Below are 17,058 nucleotides of genomic sequence, written 5' to 3' on the forward strand. Positions count from 1 at the left end.
CCGAATACCGTCATTCCAAGTCGTCGCGGAGCCGGAGATCGAGGCTCAATGACGCGGAAATATGAGTGCAGGATTTAGGCAATAGGTGAATTAAACTTGTTGCGTATTTAACACTTTGGGTCCCAGTGGCGAATCACCTATTTTATATATATATTTTTTTTTTTTTTGCATGTTTAGAATATTTTGAAAACGTATTTCTTTGCGGTTTTTTTCAAAGGTCGCTGATTTAATGAACTCAAAATGGCGGATCAAATATGCCCGACGAAAATTTCAGATTCGATCGAATCCGGAGAAAAAACTCTGTGACGAGGATGTGTTTTCGAAAATTCGTGCGTAGAGTTCTTTTTTTTTTTTTACCGTATTCGATTGAATTTGAAATTTTCGTCCATATCGTATTCGATCCACCATCGCGAATGTTTGAAGTCTGCTTTCAGATTAGTAATCAGCGAGCTCGAAACCCACAGAATACTATCTTGATGTCAAAGTTGACTCGTGGCAACAAAGTGTGACTCAAAGTGTTAAGTGACAACCGAATGAAACCCCAGTCGGACAAAATGTAAAAACCTAACGTGATTTAGTGTAATTTAGATATCATACCGAACTTTCAAACGTCGCGCACCGCAAATTCTCCGCGACTTGCAGATCTCGCCGATTTGCTAACGCGATATTCTACTTTCTATTTCCTACATTCTTCGCCGAGTCGCCTAGTCGGGGTCGTAGGTCGAGGGTCTCTTGTGACCCTGTTGTGCGGTTGCTGATATATCAATCGGATTCCGGTGGGAGAAAGAGAAAAAGAGAAAGAGAGAGAGAGAGAGAGAGAGAGCAAGGTAGAAAAGAATTTTCGAGCTCTGTACCCGCATATCATACATGTGTCTATAATATATCTATAGGTACATGTATTACAATTACGATATTATACTTTCTCCCGATGATCGGGGTGTTTAGAAATCTTTACGTCTATTCGCGTTATTATTATTACTATTATTATTGTTATTGTTGTTGTTGTTGTTGTTATATCGGAAATGAAGAGAAGAATAATTACGCTCGACGGAGGAGGAAATTAAATTGGTATGTATGTTATGAGAAAATCCGAGAGGCCTTTGATCGTTGAACAAACGTGACAAAGCTGCGCGTGGATATGATATTCGGTTGAAACGATCAAAGACGTGGAGTTTCTTACCGGTTGATGGTCTTGCTTCGGTGCGATTATGAATTTTGTAATTTAACGACGTTATTTGCATATCCTGATACAGAGAAAGAGAGAGAGAGCCGATTTCTTCACATTAAGCTTATAAACGACGAAATATTTATATACTGTATATTGACAATCTGTTAAATAAATTTAAAACTTATATAATTTCAGGATTTGGCTATTACTCGACGGCATAACTCTGGATTAACCGAGGCGTATGTATATATACATGCACCCATATATACACGTTGCTGTGCGGAGGAAGAGGAGCAGATGAAATAATGAATGGACCAAATTGAGAGATCGCTGATGTCGAGTGATAAAAAAAAGGAGAGTTTCTCGTTGAAGGAAAAAATAAATACATAAATAAAAACGGAAGATATTAAAGAAAAAGGCAAAATATTGGAGAAAGATGGAGATTCTGAAGAACGGACACGAGGAATTCGTCACCGTTGTTAGCGTGGGCAACGCGGATGCCGCGGAATTGGAGAATTTCGTGACTGTCTTGTCGATCGGAAACGGGACGGATAATATCGACGGGGTTAAAAAACGGTCCGATAACGAGAACGGCGCTCAAGTCGACGATGATCGCGAGGAGAGGAACGAGGCCATCGGACCCGAGGCACACCCCGAAGAAGAGGTCGACGTTTTCAGACTCCCGGGGGAACGGCTGGGGTTCGGGCTGAAATTCGAGGGCGGTAACAAGACCTCGGAGAAGGTCAGGAAGCTCTTCGTTCAAAGCTGCGCTTCCGAGAGTCCCGCAAGCAGGGCGGTATGCTCCTGGGGAACACTTGGCGAAGGAGACGAGGTGAGGATCCGAGTTGAAAGTATTCGTTTGCTGCGTTGTTGGATAGATATTCTTAGCCAAAAGCGAGTCGCGGTGAGAATTAGGAGAAAAAAGAAAATTGACAAATATTAATCGTGACTGAGTTGACGAGATAAATTGATAAATTGGTTGGACAAAAATTTGTGCAACAAATATCCGGTGGAATTTTTTTGAATTTTCTGTAAAATGAATTCAATGATGCTACTACATGTGTATGATTTTTTTCGAATTCTTGACGATTTTGAAATACCTGTTTTAGAGAATTTGAAAAATTTTCAAAAACGGAGATCGAGTCCTGAGGTTCTGTATAGGCTTTCGTAAATGGTTGTACATTAGATAAGACCGAAGAAATTTCAGAGGCAGGAACGAATAGTTTCATAAATAGAGCGTTGGAAAATTATGGACTACGGAATTATAAAAAATTTCTGAAAATTCCAAAAAAATTCGTAGGCATTCAGAAAAATCAATGATTTCATTTCGTGCACGGCAAAGAAAATTTCACTAGATATTTGTCACGCAAATATTTATTCTTCCTTCGAATTATACCTGGTCTCAGAATATTCGCGGCATCGGAAATAAAAAGACACGTAACGTTCAAAACTCGGCTAATGGGTTTATAGATATAGGTAGATCACACGGGTGATGGAGAGAACGGGTCTAGTGAGATGTTGCTGTAAGAAATAGTCAATGGTAAAGAGCCTGCGGAAGAAAAAGATGAAACGAGATTGAAACGAAACTAGGCGAACACTCTAACCGAACAACAACGCCTTGAATTCGATGATCGGTTTTAATGCCGGCAATTTTATACGGGTGTATGGGTATAATATAGCTTTCACGATGCACGGTATGTAGGTAGGTAGGTAGGTAGGTACTGCCTACATACCTAGCTATAATACCTTCGTCTATATCCGGCGTGGTTATCTCTCGCGGTATGTGGCCCATGGAATTCCAGATCGAATAAGACTAGCCGACGATTTACCGCGGCGATCGTTTACTTCTTTATTTTTCTTCCTTTTACACTTCTCTTCATTTTATTCTATATTATACTTTTTCTTTTCGAGGGAGATGAATGGATAGACAGATGTATGGGGATCGAAATAAAGATAGATAAAAAGTGGAGAAGCGAAAAACACGCACATACGTTTTTTTTCCAATCCTTTTTTTCTCGACATTCTAGATTTTTTTCTTTAATCTTCGGTTTTTTCTTCTTTTCATTTCTAATCGCTTCTATTTATAAACCGCCAGACGATGTGTTTTTGATTTCTATAATTACCGTGGTCGATATAACGGACACCGGACTTCGGTAAACGTAATTATATACCTTGACGATCTCTTCTCTAATAATAAAAATGCATCCGTTTGAAGTTTCAATTATATTTTAGAAATGAAACATTCGATTATAAATACAGGTTCTGTAATAAGTATGTACATTGCTATGGCGGCCGAAGGAGCACATAGATAAAATGTAGGATATATATAAACGATCGTATCCCGAGGAAGAGAAAATTGCTAAACGGTAATACAATACAGCTGCGTAATTGGAATTTTATTTTGTTAGTTTTTTTGATTTTGTTTTTTTTTTGTTTTCTTTTTCCTTACACGAGGTACTTTTTCTTTCTACATATATATCACACTCGTATCCATATAACGTGGGTATAATTAGGTATTAACGATCTGTACTTTCACGAGAAAATGAAAGCAAGGCAATTATCGAATAATCATTTTTTTTTTTCAAGAAATTTGAAAAACTATGGACAGCCGATCACTGACAGACTTCGCGTTTTCTTGAACCGCAGGTGCTGAGCATCGACGGAGTACCCGTGACGGAAATGACGCGTTTGGACTGCGTACGAAGGCTGAAGGAGTCCCAGCTTGTGATAAAGCTCCTGGTTCGTTACAGGGGCGCTTTGAGGCCCGAGGTTGTTAGCGCGGAGCGTAAATCTTCACCGGAGAAAAGGATCGGCGAGGTTCCGCCGGAACTTCCGGCCGCACCGCCTCCGGTTCCGCCGAGGAAATTGCGTCAGCCTCGAGGACCCGCCGACGGAGACGCTAATCCGAGTCCGGTGCGGAAACCGGCGACCTGGGACAGTCCGAAATCTACCGGATCCTCGTCATCGTCGACGTATAATTCCACGGAGGATCAATCCACCGTCAGGAGTCAAGGATCTTCTTGCAGCAAGTCGGCTTCATTCGAAAGTTGCAATTCCGCCGGCTCGTCAAAGTCAAACTCGAAGAATTCAAGCCCGAATAAAAATTCAACGACGACGAACAACGTTAAAACCCAATCTCCAGATATGAACAAGTCTAGACTTCAGGTATTGTGCGGAACGGGGATTACAATTTTCCTCCTTTTTCTTTTTTTTCTTCATCTCTAGTTGTTTTTTCATTTTAGTCTTTTTAAAAACAACTTCTACAGTCTAATTGTGTGTATAGAGTATTCAGAAGAGGTTGCTTCGCAGCGCATTCATCATCTACGCGATTCAATGATGCATCGGAATTCTTTTATACACGTCGTTTTATCACCTCCATAACATTTTATCAATTGCTATTTATCAAGTAGAATTTACGCTACCGATCGCTGGTTATTCGATGCGTTTGTTCGAAATACATTTATTGAAAGATGGTAAAATTAATGGGTGGAGGTAAAATTTTTGAAAAACAGACTACACGTTAACATTCGGACATCCATAAATTACGTCATCGAATTTTGATGGTTTCTGCCCCCCACCCTCCTATTCCTATTTAGGCGTGTAATACGATTTTTTCGGGTAAAAATTTTTTTTAAACTAGCATAATGTAAGGAAGTATGTATATATGAAATAACTTGAAATGTTTATATCGAATACTTAGGTAATTTTGATGCATTTACATGATCATATTTAAATAGTATGATTTTTTTATTTGTAAATTTTGCTTCTTGCATATGGCGTCATAATTTCTGTATTTCAATATTTGGCATGGCCGACATATCGAAATTTCAAACATTCGAAAGTAAAATAAAGAAAGACGAATTGTTCGAAGTCTTTTGTGGTTTTACTTTCGCATGTTCGGAAATTTCCATACACAGGCAATACCAGATATTGATCCTTCCAAGTTTTAATCCCCCCCCCCTTCAACACTTTGTTCCCGTAATCTGGTGCATTCTAGGACGAAAATAGAAAATAATACTGTTTTTAAACTCCCGATTTCCTCCCTCAGGAACCCGCCGAAGCTTTGGTTTACCTGGACGCTCGTTCCCACGACGGTTGCAGCAGTACTCAAGGTAGCACATCGGACGACACGGGGAGTTCAATGTCGACGGTTATCGATCGTTTCTCATCCTCGGATCGTTTCTCGATCAAGTCGACAACCTCGACGGCGTCAACGGCCTCGGAACACCCTCAAAACCCGCACCTCCAGGTTGTCGAAAAGGGAATCACGCCGCCGGCGACGAATCAGCAGCAGAACATGACCGAGGCTCCGGTTGAGATATCGGCAGCGGACAACGTTGACCTGGTTCGTCTTCTCGCGCCGTTCGATCATCTGGAAAGAGAGTTCGGCTCCAATCCTCCGAGTAGCGATTACCTTCTTGCTCGGCTGGCAAACTCGGAGGCTGTTACCTTCGTCGAGTCCCTCGGGGACGGGGGTGACGGCGTCGTCGAGAGGGTGACGGCCGTCGTAGCGCCAAACACCGTCCTCATAGAGGAGACGATCACCCTCCAGCCGCCACTCAGCTTCCAGGATGCGCCGCTCAGCTACGGACACGAGACGAGACCGGGACTCGTTTATACCGATCTCGCTGCCGACTCGACGACACACTTCAGGCCCATCAAGGACGACGCCCTGGTCGTCGAATGCGTCAATGGTAACGTCGATCAGGTCGTCAGGGACGAGGGTCCACCACTTCCGGCACGGAACAACCACGTGAATAGGGTCAGCGTTAATCGGGACACCTCCGAGGAACCCGCTCCTGCTCTTCCCCCGAAACCTATGCCCAGAAGGGACGTTAAAGCGAAGAGGAAACGACCACCTCCTCCGCCCCCGCCACCACCGAGACGCGATATTCAACCACCTCCGGAGACCAAGGGGGAATTGGAAGAGGAGTCGCGGACTACCGAGTCCGGGGATGTTGAGAAGAAGGAGGAGGGATCGTCGAGTGAAGGAATTGGGGAGGAGGAGGAAACGCGAGATGTGATGCGGAGGAAGAACGAGAGGAATCTAGAGATTTCTGGTACCAATAAGATCATGGAAATAATCGAGATGAAGAAGGCGAAGGCTATGGCTGATGGTACCAAGTCGAAGGATGACGTCGACTCGGAACTGAGCGAGAAAGTGACCGTGGCCGAGGAGGACGACAAGGGCGACGACGAGGAAACCGAGACACCCGTCGACGGGCGCAAGGAGGATGAAAAGATCACGTATTGGTCCCTCGACGAGGTCGGCAACGAGCTCAGGAACTCCGAGTTCGCTGATACCATCCTCGGGGACGCCGAGGTGTGCAACGATGACGAGGATTCGACCGACGATAGTGACGGCGACAGTTACTACTGGCAGAGTAATTTGGCGACGATAGGCGAGGAGGAGGAAACCAACTCGTTGGAATTCACGAACGCGTAAGTGGACGATGACCAATTTATACCTCACCTATCTTTCACTGTCGTGTGTAATATTTGAGATGGTATTATTTGAAATGTCAATGACATTTTTAATTGTACTTTTTAAAGCATTTACCATTTTTCGTTTCAAGTCTATCCATCGATGCATTTTACCCAGCCCTTGCCTAATTTATACTCGAAGAAAGAAGACGCGGCATTTTTAAATGTAAACCGTCTTTTGAATCCTCAGCAACCGGAACCTCGAGTGCAGCGAAGAGGATTCGACTCATCTGCGGAAAGGCGACGATCAGAGTTCAAGAAAGGTGAATTGCGTCCTACAGGATCAGCAGCCGAAGACCGATTCCGTGGCGAAAGGTGAGTTAGAGATTTCTTACATTTTTCAAAGTGTTCGAAAGGATTTACAGTCAACCGTTGATTTTTTCAGCGAGTATCGCGAGCTAGATTCTTATATACCTATATAATGTATTTACCCCGAGCAATTTGCACTCCCGTTTCATTTCTTTATATGGCGTGTTCGGTATGCACCTCTCGTACCTTCTCTCGTCAAGGATATGTTCCTGAGTGCTCTGCCCGACATGGACAGTCGACCTCCTCCTCGTTCGATCGATATTGCGATCATTATACGTGTATATATATATATATATATATGCGGGTTGCAACTGGGTCGAGATAACGCTTTTGGCATAAACCGATTCTTGTTTCTTTGTTGTTCTTTTTTTTTTCTCTTAGAAATTCAAGTACCTTATAGCTACAATAAATTATGATAATCTGCGGTATGTAGTGGGTGTTGTTTGCAAATCACGTATTATTCATGAATTCATATTATTATCATTATTATTATTATTATTATTATAGTTGCGCGCGTAATTTTAACAGCTTGCTTATGATCTTACGGACAGGATATAATGAACGGTTCCAACAGTCGCCGGTTCTTGAACCAATCTTATTGAATATGTTGACCTTTTTATCCTTGGACCAACAAATCGCTGTGCATTAGTCGTTTTTTTCATCTCCTTTTTTTGTTCCGCTGTTTTCTGTCTTATTGCTTTTGCTCGTTTTCGTTAAAACTTTGCGTATATTGGCTGTACGATGACGCTTTTATACGTTTAACGAAATAATGTATTCAGACACAGCGACGAATGAGAAAGAATTTGAAAGCGTAGGAGCTTTTTTTCGACCTATAAGAAACAATGCAAAAAAAAAAAAAAAATAGCCAAACCACATCTTCTATGTAATATAATGACCTGAGAATCGCAGGTTTCTTTTATTTTTGTTTCTTATATATACATGTATATATATATATATGTGTGTATGAAGTCTGTATTCGAGATTCAATCTTGAATAGGTACTGCACGACGAATCAATTTACAATCCGTTGAAGCAAAGTGTAAAAATTGAATCCCACAATTATTGATGATCGAGTGGAGCGAATTTTAGAGTGCATAACAATGTTTTTTTTTTGTTTTATTTTTTATTTCGCTTCACCTGACTTCATTTACGCTTTGAAGTGTATATTACACCAGTTATTACGACTGCAGCTAGATTGTCCCTCATATTCTTCTTACCTCTTCTCGGGGTGGTTGACTGTATTTCTTTTATTTCCACCTCATTTCAACCCCGTATAATAATACACATGTGAGAATAAAGTGTCTTTTGTAACTAAGCAGCGATAGAAATGTCTTCTTCGCATACCACGATGTGTATGCCTGTACATACTTAATATGTATACCTGCTATATATTATTATAACAGGTATAACCACTGTACCATGTAATAACAGCATATACATACATATAACTTATCGTATACGCAACTGTTAATATGCTTTATGCCAAGCAGGTATGTATAGGGTATGTATAACCAGGTACATATATAACAAACTTATTATACGAAGGGCTGTTCACCGTCCGAGAAACAGAGAAAAGATCCTATTGTTCTGTTACTCGAGCTTTGAACCATTGCCTCGCAGGTTGTGATTAATTGATTCGCAAACAGGACTAGTTGACCTTACGTGCTTGTCGCCGAAGACGGAATTCTTTCAGCTGTATGACATTTTTTTTTTTTTTTTTCCTTTTTTTTTTTATCCATGATTTCATTTTTACCATTTCTCTTTCTCTCTCTCTCTCTTATTTTTCTCACTCGTTTATCCACGACGAATTCGTCATCATTCCGAAATTATCACGATCTGCTCTGCAGCGAATTGGTTCGCTTGTTTTTTTTCTGTCTCGTTATTATTTTTTAACTGTTTTTAAAAAATTGGTTTTTCGTTTTTTTTTTTTGTTCAACGAGATTACCGAGCAATTCGCAACGGTTTTCCACAGATCGTTAAGCCTTCCGAATCATCCCCATTTCCATACTGAACACCCGTTATAGGCGTGGGTGGCTTGCTCTCCGGTCTCCAGTTACAATGGTAGCCACAACAAGATGGTGCCGGTCCAGCCAGCCTCCTGCACCGAGGATCTTTCTGTTGCTGACCGCGCTCAAGGTCTCCTAAGACTCGAGTCTCTCTCTCTCTCCTCTATTCGTCCAGTTTATTACCGATCGGTTCACTACCGACCGTCTCGCGCCGATTGACATAATAATATACGCGCGCAGATTTTTCGGACTCGAGTATTTTTTAGATAACATCTCAAAAACAATACGCCGCGAACAGATTTTCTCCTTTTAGATATTTGCGAGTCGTTATTGAGTTCGAAAGATTCGTTTTCGAACGGCAGTTCGAAAATTTGAAGTGGCAAATTGAATACGATACTTTACGATTCGATCGGATTTAAAATGAGTTTTGAATTTGGCGCCGCTCCTGAACGTTGATTACTCCGCATACACGGGTGACGTGCGAGTAAGCCCCGCGGTGTTCTAAAAACTTTTTGCCGCTTATCTGAGCGCGTTCAATTTCCCCCCCTCGTAATTGCGGCAAAAACAAGCGCAACTCCGCTAACGAGCCATACGTACCCTGTACGCGATTCATATTACACGTTGTAACGTATATCGAGTGATCGATGATTTTAGCAGTAACGTTTCGACTTTCGATCGAGCTCCTTGAGACGTCAGATTAAAAAGTTAACGCATCGTCTGTAATTATTAAATCGTGAAGATGCGCTGTACGTAATGAATTCGAAAGTTTGGTCAATTCGAAAACAGCGGATTTTTCAGTCGCATAATGCGTAACGTAATATCGTCGTATCGAATGTGCCGCAACTTGTCCTTCTTCTGTATTAATACACTCGGGTTTATAACGAATTTACATAATTTTGAACTAATCGACTGCAGATTTGGCGCGGGATTTTTGTAAAGCGTTAATTAGGGATTGCGGAACACCTTGCGATCCACCTTAGAATATACTTAGCAGCCTGTAATGCTGCAGTTGGCGTTTCAAAGGCAAACCGACCGAGTCTACACGTATATCCTATTCCACGAACTATGCTGAATTGTTAAAGGCACACAACCTTGAAGACACCTTGAACGGTGAGCCAGGCTGCGCGCTTAAAACGCGTGGCAGCGTATTTTACCTCCTCGGTTATTCTACAAGCGGCCTTTGTTCCAAATGTTGGAAATATTTCTACGCCATGTGAAACATATCGTTTAAATTTACGCGCAAGTGTCGTTCGGTATTATTCTTCCTCGATTTCCTCTCTCTCTCTCTCTCTCTCTCTCTCTTATCTTCCTCTTTGTTTTTGTTTGTCCTCTTCTTTCGCCGAAGCGTTATTATTATTCCACGACAAATAGGATTGAAAGAACGAATCGCGGGTACATGTTACGAGGTACCGGGGAATAAAAGAATTAAAAGAAGAATGAAAAAAAAAAAAATAAATAATACAAATAAATTAAGAATCGCGGATGAGATACGGTCGTATAGCCTGTGACGTAACTCGCCTTTATGCGTACGTCCATGTATACGTAGAACGTACCATACCTATATATATATATATATATACATATACACACATACGTATCACGTACGCGGAACAATTGTGCAGTGCTCTCCTAATTGTTGGCGCTCGCTTTATTTTCAAAATTTCCCCTCGCTCTTCCCCTCCATAATCAACCGTCGTCTCGATTCAATCTCTCGAGGAATTTATGCGAGAATAATATAATGTAGTTTAACGTTACACGTGACTAGCGTTAGGAATTTAACGAGACCCGGGGCATCTTTGTTATTTGCGCAAAGTATCGTACGTTTATGTACGTTATGCGTCTTATGTTCTTAATTGCGATAAATCAAAGCCTCTAGTCCGCTAATAAAATGCTGTGTTACAACTGTTATTAACGGTGATACGCGATATGCAATTGAGCGATTATTGTACATACCTATGTACGTGTAATACACACGTGCAGGCTCGTGGAAGGAATTTGATTTTTTTTCTCTCTCTCTCTCTCGTTGTTTTTATAATTGTTCTGTTTTCTTTTCTCACATTTTTTCCTATTATTTATTCACTCCGAGTACTGTTCACGTGTGTTTGATACACGCTCGCAAAAGTTAATCAAAGTCAATGAAAAGTGTCAGCCTGCAGGAAACCGTCTGTTTATTAACTAGACGCAATCCACGATTCGCGATTCGTTCAATTAGGTTTCTTAATATATTTAACATTGCGCTACGTGTAGGATATTGTACACACACACACACACACACACATGTTCGGTAGCGATGGAAATGAGGAGAAAAAAAATAATCTCGTATACCTTCTGCATTTTATTATTTAATGCAAAAATTATATCTGCTCCCTGTCTTTACGGAAAAATACACATGTCACATTGCTCATATATGTATACACAGGTATACGAAACAACGCAACGCGACCAATATTTGCGCAATAAAAGTATAAACAGAGAAAAAAGGAGGAGACAAATCGGAAAGAATTGCGAGACATTCCGATGCGATAAAAAAAAAAAAAAAAAAAAACATTGCAAATATAATATGATGGAAAAAAAACACACAAATCGGCCATATTTGCGGAGCGACGATGTAAACGCGTACAACATACATTATCCCTTCGAGTCACAGTGTCAAGTATTATTACCATCTATTTTATAATAATTTTTCGTATACTTAGACAACTTTGAAGACATATTTCTTTGCGGTTTTTTCCTATTTCTGATAGTTTGCTAATAGGTTTTCAATATTCGAGAGTGATTGCTGCGATTTAATGTTAATTATTATTGTTAGAAACAAATTGATTTATAATTCATGAATTATAATTCATTTCCGAGAAAGTCATCCCTCTACGAGTACGCACGTTTTACACAAATTGTAAGTTTTTGGGTCCGCTGATTGGAGAGTTTTTTTACCGTATTCGATCGAACTTGAAAATTACGTCCGCCATATTCGACTCGCCATCGAGAATTTGAAAAATCTGATTTCAGATTCGTAATCAACGACCCCAAAAATTACAGAATACTATCTTGTTACAAAATTTGACTCAGAGGAATAATGTGTGACTGAAAGGGTTACACTGGCGTGTAATAAATAAAGCGAAACTTTGGGATACCTTCGTCTCAGTAGATCCGCGGTTTATATGCCTACGTCACGTGTGTGTCATTGAACGATCGGTATCGAAACTCTGTCGCATGTTGATGCCGAATAGCGGTATATAATTCGTTTTTTGCGGTTAATGCTAATTCCTCGCTACAAACAGCTCGCCGCGATTCCCGCTTCACGCACCCAAAATATATTATATATATATTTTTTTTATCAATTTCTTTTTTTTTCTGTCTTTCTTACCCTTCTTTTTTCCTTGCAGCAGCGATGCGTTATACAACCGGCGATAGTCGTACGAAATGCGAAATCGAGATGCGCGAGCCTCGATCACCGAAAGAAGAAACGTCGTCGCAATTTTCTTACAACGCGTATATAAAAAATAAAAACAACAATGTCCCAGCAGGTCAGTTAAAATATTTCGTTCGATTTAACAATTTTTCAACGTATGACTAAGTGAAAAGAAGAGTAAAAATTACGCGATAAACGTTGAAAATGACAAAAAATTTGTGTCACATTCGTTAACACAAATATAAAGCTAACCTGCTCGAACATTACGTTTAGTTAAATTTTTCGCTTCTTGTTTAGTAAACTCTCGACTTCCGTCATTTTATTTTCATTTTTCACCTTTCCCGCGTGCGCTTATTTTTTTTTTATTCAAACAAAATTCGGGCCGTCGTTATCGGTATCGCAGCAATGCTTAGACGAGAGCTTTACACGCACACACATACGCACATGCATACGTAGGTTGTAGGTGGGTATAACGACTCTTTGCCCAGGTGCCGTGATCCCCTGCAACGGCAACAGCAGCGGCAGCAGCATGGAAGCATGGAAGAGCAGAAGAGCGGAGTCAGACGGGGTCACAGTCGATTTGAGACGTGGAATGTGCCGGTTGCCAGAGTTCCACGATCGCGGACCGACACGAAATGATCGCGTTTTGTACGCCCCCACCTCTCGTTGTTTCATTTCATTCTATTTTCATTTTTATTTCTATTTTATGTTCGTTTTTTTTTTTTTTTATTGTTGTTTTTTTTTTTTCGTTTTTCCCATAGAAATCCGTTCGATCCGTCGATTAAATCTCGGGGGGAGGGGGATACGCGACTCTTGGCAATTGATTATTTCACTGTGTCTCCGACATCTTGGAAGAATTATTTTTCCTTCGCGGAGAGGTAGAGGAAAAAAGAAAGAAAGAGAGATAGAGAGAGGGAGAGAGAGAGAGAATTTTAGGAAGAATTGATTTTTAATTATACCGTTTAGAATTTTATACGATGAGACGAGGAGATACGTACAATACAATATTACACTTGCGGTAGATAAATATCGTATCGTTACCATGTTTTTTCACCTCAAGTACAAATACCGGAGGATACGATATGACGAGCGTCGCGGGTGTTTGCGTTTTATTTTTTACGGTCGGAGAGGAAAAATTTCAAATGTAAAAATAATCGGCAATCGTACGTAGATCGGCGCACGACGTATCTGGACGTACGTTATACGTAATAACAATTGTTATAGATGTTTTTGCCGAAGGAGGATACGAACAAGTAAAACGCGTTTAAGGCGCATATTTTCAACCGTGGGTTTAAAAGGCTGGTGTAACAATCGTAAGGCGATATACGTAAAGACGCGATTGTGATAAAAAAGAAAGTATCGTCATCGACGTCTTTTCGAAATTCCGTAAATTTCACACCACGTAAGTTCAAATAAAAATCGAACAATCGTAATACGTCGATTCATCTCCACCTTGATTGATTATAATTGCGGTATATATTTTTTTTTATACAAAACATTTTTCGTTACCTTCGTTTTAATCGAATTTTTGGAAAAGTCGCGGCGAAGCTTGGGTTTGTACCGAAATCGTCGGGAGTTACAGCGGACGAATTATATTGGAAACGTCCGATTGTAAAGGTGGTCGAGGATTGGCTGCAGGGCGGTAACCGAATGCTCTCCTCGAGTCTCCGGGATGTTTGTAGCCGCATCGACAGTTCGCCTCAGACACTCGACTCAAAACGTCGTTTGAAAAGTTAAAAGGCCTCTCTCTATCTCTTTTCTCATCCGCGTGGATCGTTCGCCGTATAAATTCTTTCGCCTCGTTCTCCGATCCGTTCTGCAACTGTAATACACCTATACCGTTTCAAAGTGCGTTTATCGGTAACACGTGATTGGATTTTCATCCCGGAAAAAAAAAAAAAAAAAAAAAATGAAATAGAAAAAAAAAATCATCGTCGATCCGCAGATTCGAGGAGAGAAACGATCCGATTCCAGCCTTTTTGCTTTTGGAAGGTAATCGAGATGTGTTGATTGTTGCTGTTTTTTTTTTTTAATTAAAATTTTACCAATTGTTTTTTTTTTTTTTTTGCTCTTGTTTGCTTCTTTTCTTCCTCTGCTTCTTATTTTTTGTCACACTCGCTTACGCGAGTTCCGAGGCTCAAGGATTTTGGCTCCTGTCTTCCTATCCGTGTCACGGCTTTTAAGGATCGGTATGCAACGCGAGGCGAAGGTCGAATTAGAGGCTTATTTTATGAGCGTAGTCGCGAAAGGCTTAATTTATATGATTGAATATCAAATCCGCCTTGCGATATTAATATTTATGTATGTATCGTATTACGAGTGTGTGATATTTCGCAGTTTGATAAATAACAGATGTAATTATTCCCTGAAACGTGCATGCGGTTGATGAGAATCGTTTCTATAAATAATCGATTAGCAACGAAAGAAGAAGAAGGCGATCTGGGAGCAGGATCAGGAGACGGAATTATAATCGCGCGATTATATTTGATCCTGCACGGTTGTGGATTATAAATTCGTCGAACATTCAAAGCGTGGGAAAGTCCGAGGAAGAAATTTAAAAATATTATACAGACGGTTCCTGATTCCCAATTCGTCGGGAATCGCAGCTGCCGCTGTCAAAAGAAGCAAACGCCGAAACGCACCGGCGATGGATAAAGGAAAAGACCATTCGAACGACCCTCTTATCTGTTCACTAATCGTCCGTAGCGAGACTAATTATACGTTCGACTAATTAACGTTAGGTATAAGAGTGCGATTTCGTTGTTTGCGTAAACTATCTTGTTCCAAAATTAACCACAATCCAAGAACAAGGCGACCATGCCGAGGAATTCCATCGATTTCGAGGCACGTCCGGTCCGGTTCTCATTTTCCAAGAATCGCTGCATCCTTTCCGCAAACGGTTCGCGATCATTTCGGAGCGTCGGCTTTTTATCGCCGAATTCAGCGTCGCGCGAGTTATCGCTTCGCGAAATCGCGTCGATGTTGAAAAGAAAGAAAAAAAGAAGAATAATTTAATATCCTTACAATCCTCACTTTCACTCGCTCGCGTGTGTTTAAACATTTCGCGAGTGGTTATGTTCGCGTTCGCGGATTACGCTTATCCGCCAAGGTTGCAGTGGCAAAAAAGTCGCCGGCCTGCAGCGTTACCGAAGAGCAATAAACCCCGCAGCTGCTCTTGCCGATCAATGAGCGGAAAAAAGTCTGCAAGTAGTATCGCATTTCGCTTCTGCACTACACGGTGCATCGGGACAGGAAAGCGCAGCAGCGGCAACAGCAGCTGCCGCATGCCGCATGCCGCATTGCGGAGGGGATATCGGACTCGCACCTGCAGTCTGAAACCATCCTTGACTCCAAGTCCCTTCGGCGAGAGGGTGACAAATGGACCAGGGAAATGGGGAGGAAGCAAGAGCTGGAAATTTAGCGCCCACACTCGACCCTACCAAGGTTCGTATGAACCTACTTTGAAGGAAACTGAACCTAGAAATCCTACGTTGACCTTCTGAGTCACAAGAATTTAAGGACAAGTCATACGTCGAACCTCCAACTCCGAAATATTAAGGTACCAAAGCCTGCTTTGACGCTCTTGGTCGACGATTGAAACCATTTTCACGCTATTCGATCTACAGTTCCTCCGTTGGATCTGTAACCCCTCGTGTATGGATATATTGTTACAGCGACATTCGAGCGTTGACAATGAATAATCCTAGGGCTATTTCGACGTAGTTTTGACGAGTTTCGATAACATTTGAAAACTAAGGATCTCATTTGAAATGTATCCATTCAGTGTTCTCACGAATACAAAAACCCTTTTAACTGATTGGGTGTATAGAAAATACGATTAAACGCGTATGTAAACCAATTCCTATTTATTGGGGTTTTAATCCGATTTCATATGCTTTGATTGTATTTTTTGTTTTTTTTACCACAAGGAATCTGAATCGATGGACCTTAATCAGCGGGTTAGGATTTTGAGCGTTAAGGGAGGGTTTCAAAACAAGCAGATTTAACCCAACATCCGGAGGGTTAAAGGAGGTTCCAAACATACCCTACTTCGATCCTAAACTCGGTAAATCGGTAAATTTCGAACATCTTTATCGTCATTGACATTATCTGATATCGCATTGAAATAGAACCTACTTTACTATCTTCAAGCCCTACGAAGCAGCTCTTTTAAAGTAGGCGTTAAACATCGACTCGGGAATGAGAAGAGCTCGAAAACCTTACCGATTACCGTAGTAGACTATGAATCGACAAAGTCGTCTGAGATTTCGTGCGGCCAAACACGTTACGGGATGAGGTAACAGATTATACGTTAACGTGACGCGGGACCAGTTGGAACCTTTTGAGAGAACCAGTTTACATTGAAGATCCAGCATCGCGATGAGCTAGTCTATGTTCGCTGATTAATCGCCGTTTCTCTCCGCGACCGCAATGGTCAATCTCGAATATTACAGGCGTCTCCGAGTCCCGGCGACGACGCTATGCGGGTACGTACCTACCATCACGAATCACTCGCTGCATCATCGTCAAATGAACTTGCACACTCGGTTATACCGAGTTAATATCACACACGGAATGCACAATTGGTCCATTCATCGGCTCGTTGCTCACGCCGCTTCGCCACACACGCACGTGCGTCTTTAACCGACACGCTCTTGCCCTCCTATCCACCTACACCAAAG

At 41.3% G+C, this 17,058-nt stretch overlaps 1 protein-coding gene across 1 annotated transcript in view; it reads left to right on the forward strand.

Annotated features, from left to right (window-relative positions):
- Nucleotides 1-17,058, forward strand: part of LOC124186472 (serine-rich adhesin for platelets-like) — a 40,602-nt gene that overhangs the window by 4,311 nt on the left and 19,233 nt on the right. The window contains exons 2-5 of the mRNA XM_046578223.1: nt 1,364-2,000; nt 3,815-4,333; nt 5,217-6,610; nt 6,843-6,967. Coding sequence (XP_046434179.1) covers nt 1,605-2,000; nt 3,815-4,333; nt 5,217-6,610; nt 6,843-6,967 — 2,434 coding nt within the window. The 5' untranslated portion in view covers nt 1,364-1,604. The remainder of the gene's footprint in view (nt 1-1,363; nt 2,001-3,814; nt 4,334-5,216; nt 6,611-6,842; nt 6,968-17,058) is intronic.

Source organism: Neodiprion fabricii, chromosome 7 (assembly GCF_021155785.1).
Source record: "Neodiprion fabricii isolate iyNeoFabr1 chromosome 7, iyNeoFabr1.1, whole genome shotgun sequence".
NCBI classification, from domain to species: Eukaryota; Metazoa; Arthropoda; class Insecta; order Hymenoptera; family Diprionidae; genus Neodiprion; species Neodiprion fabricii.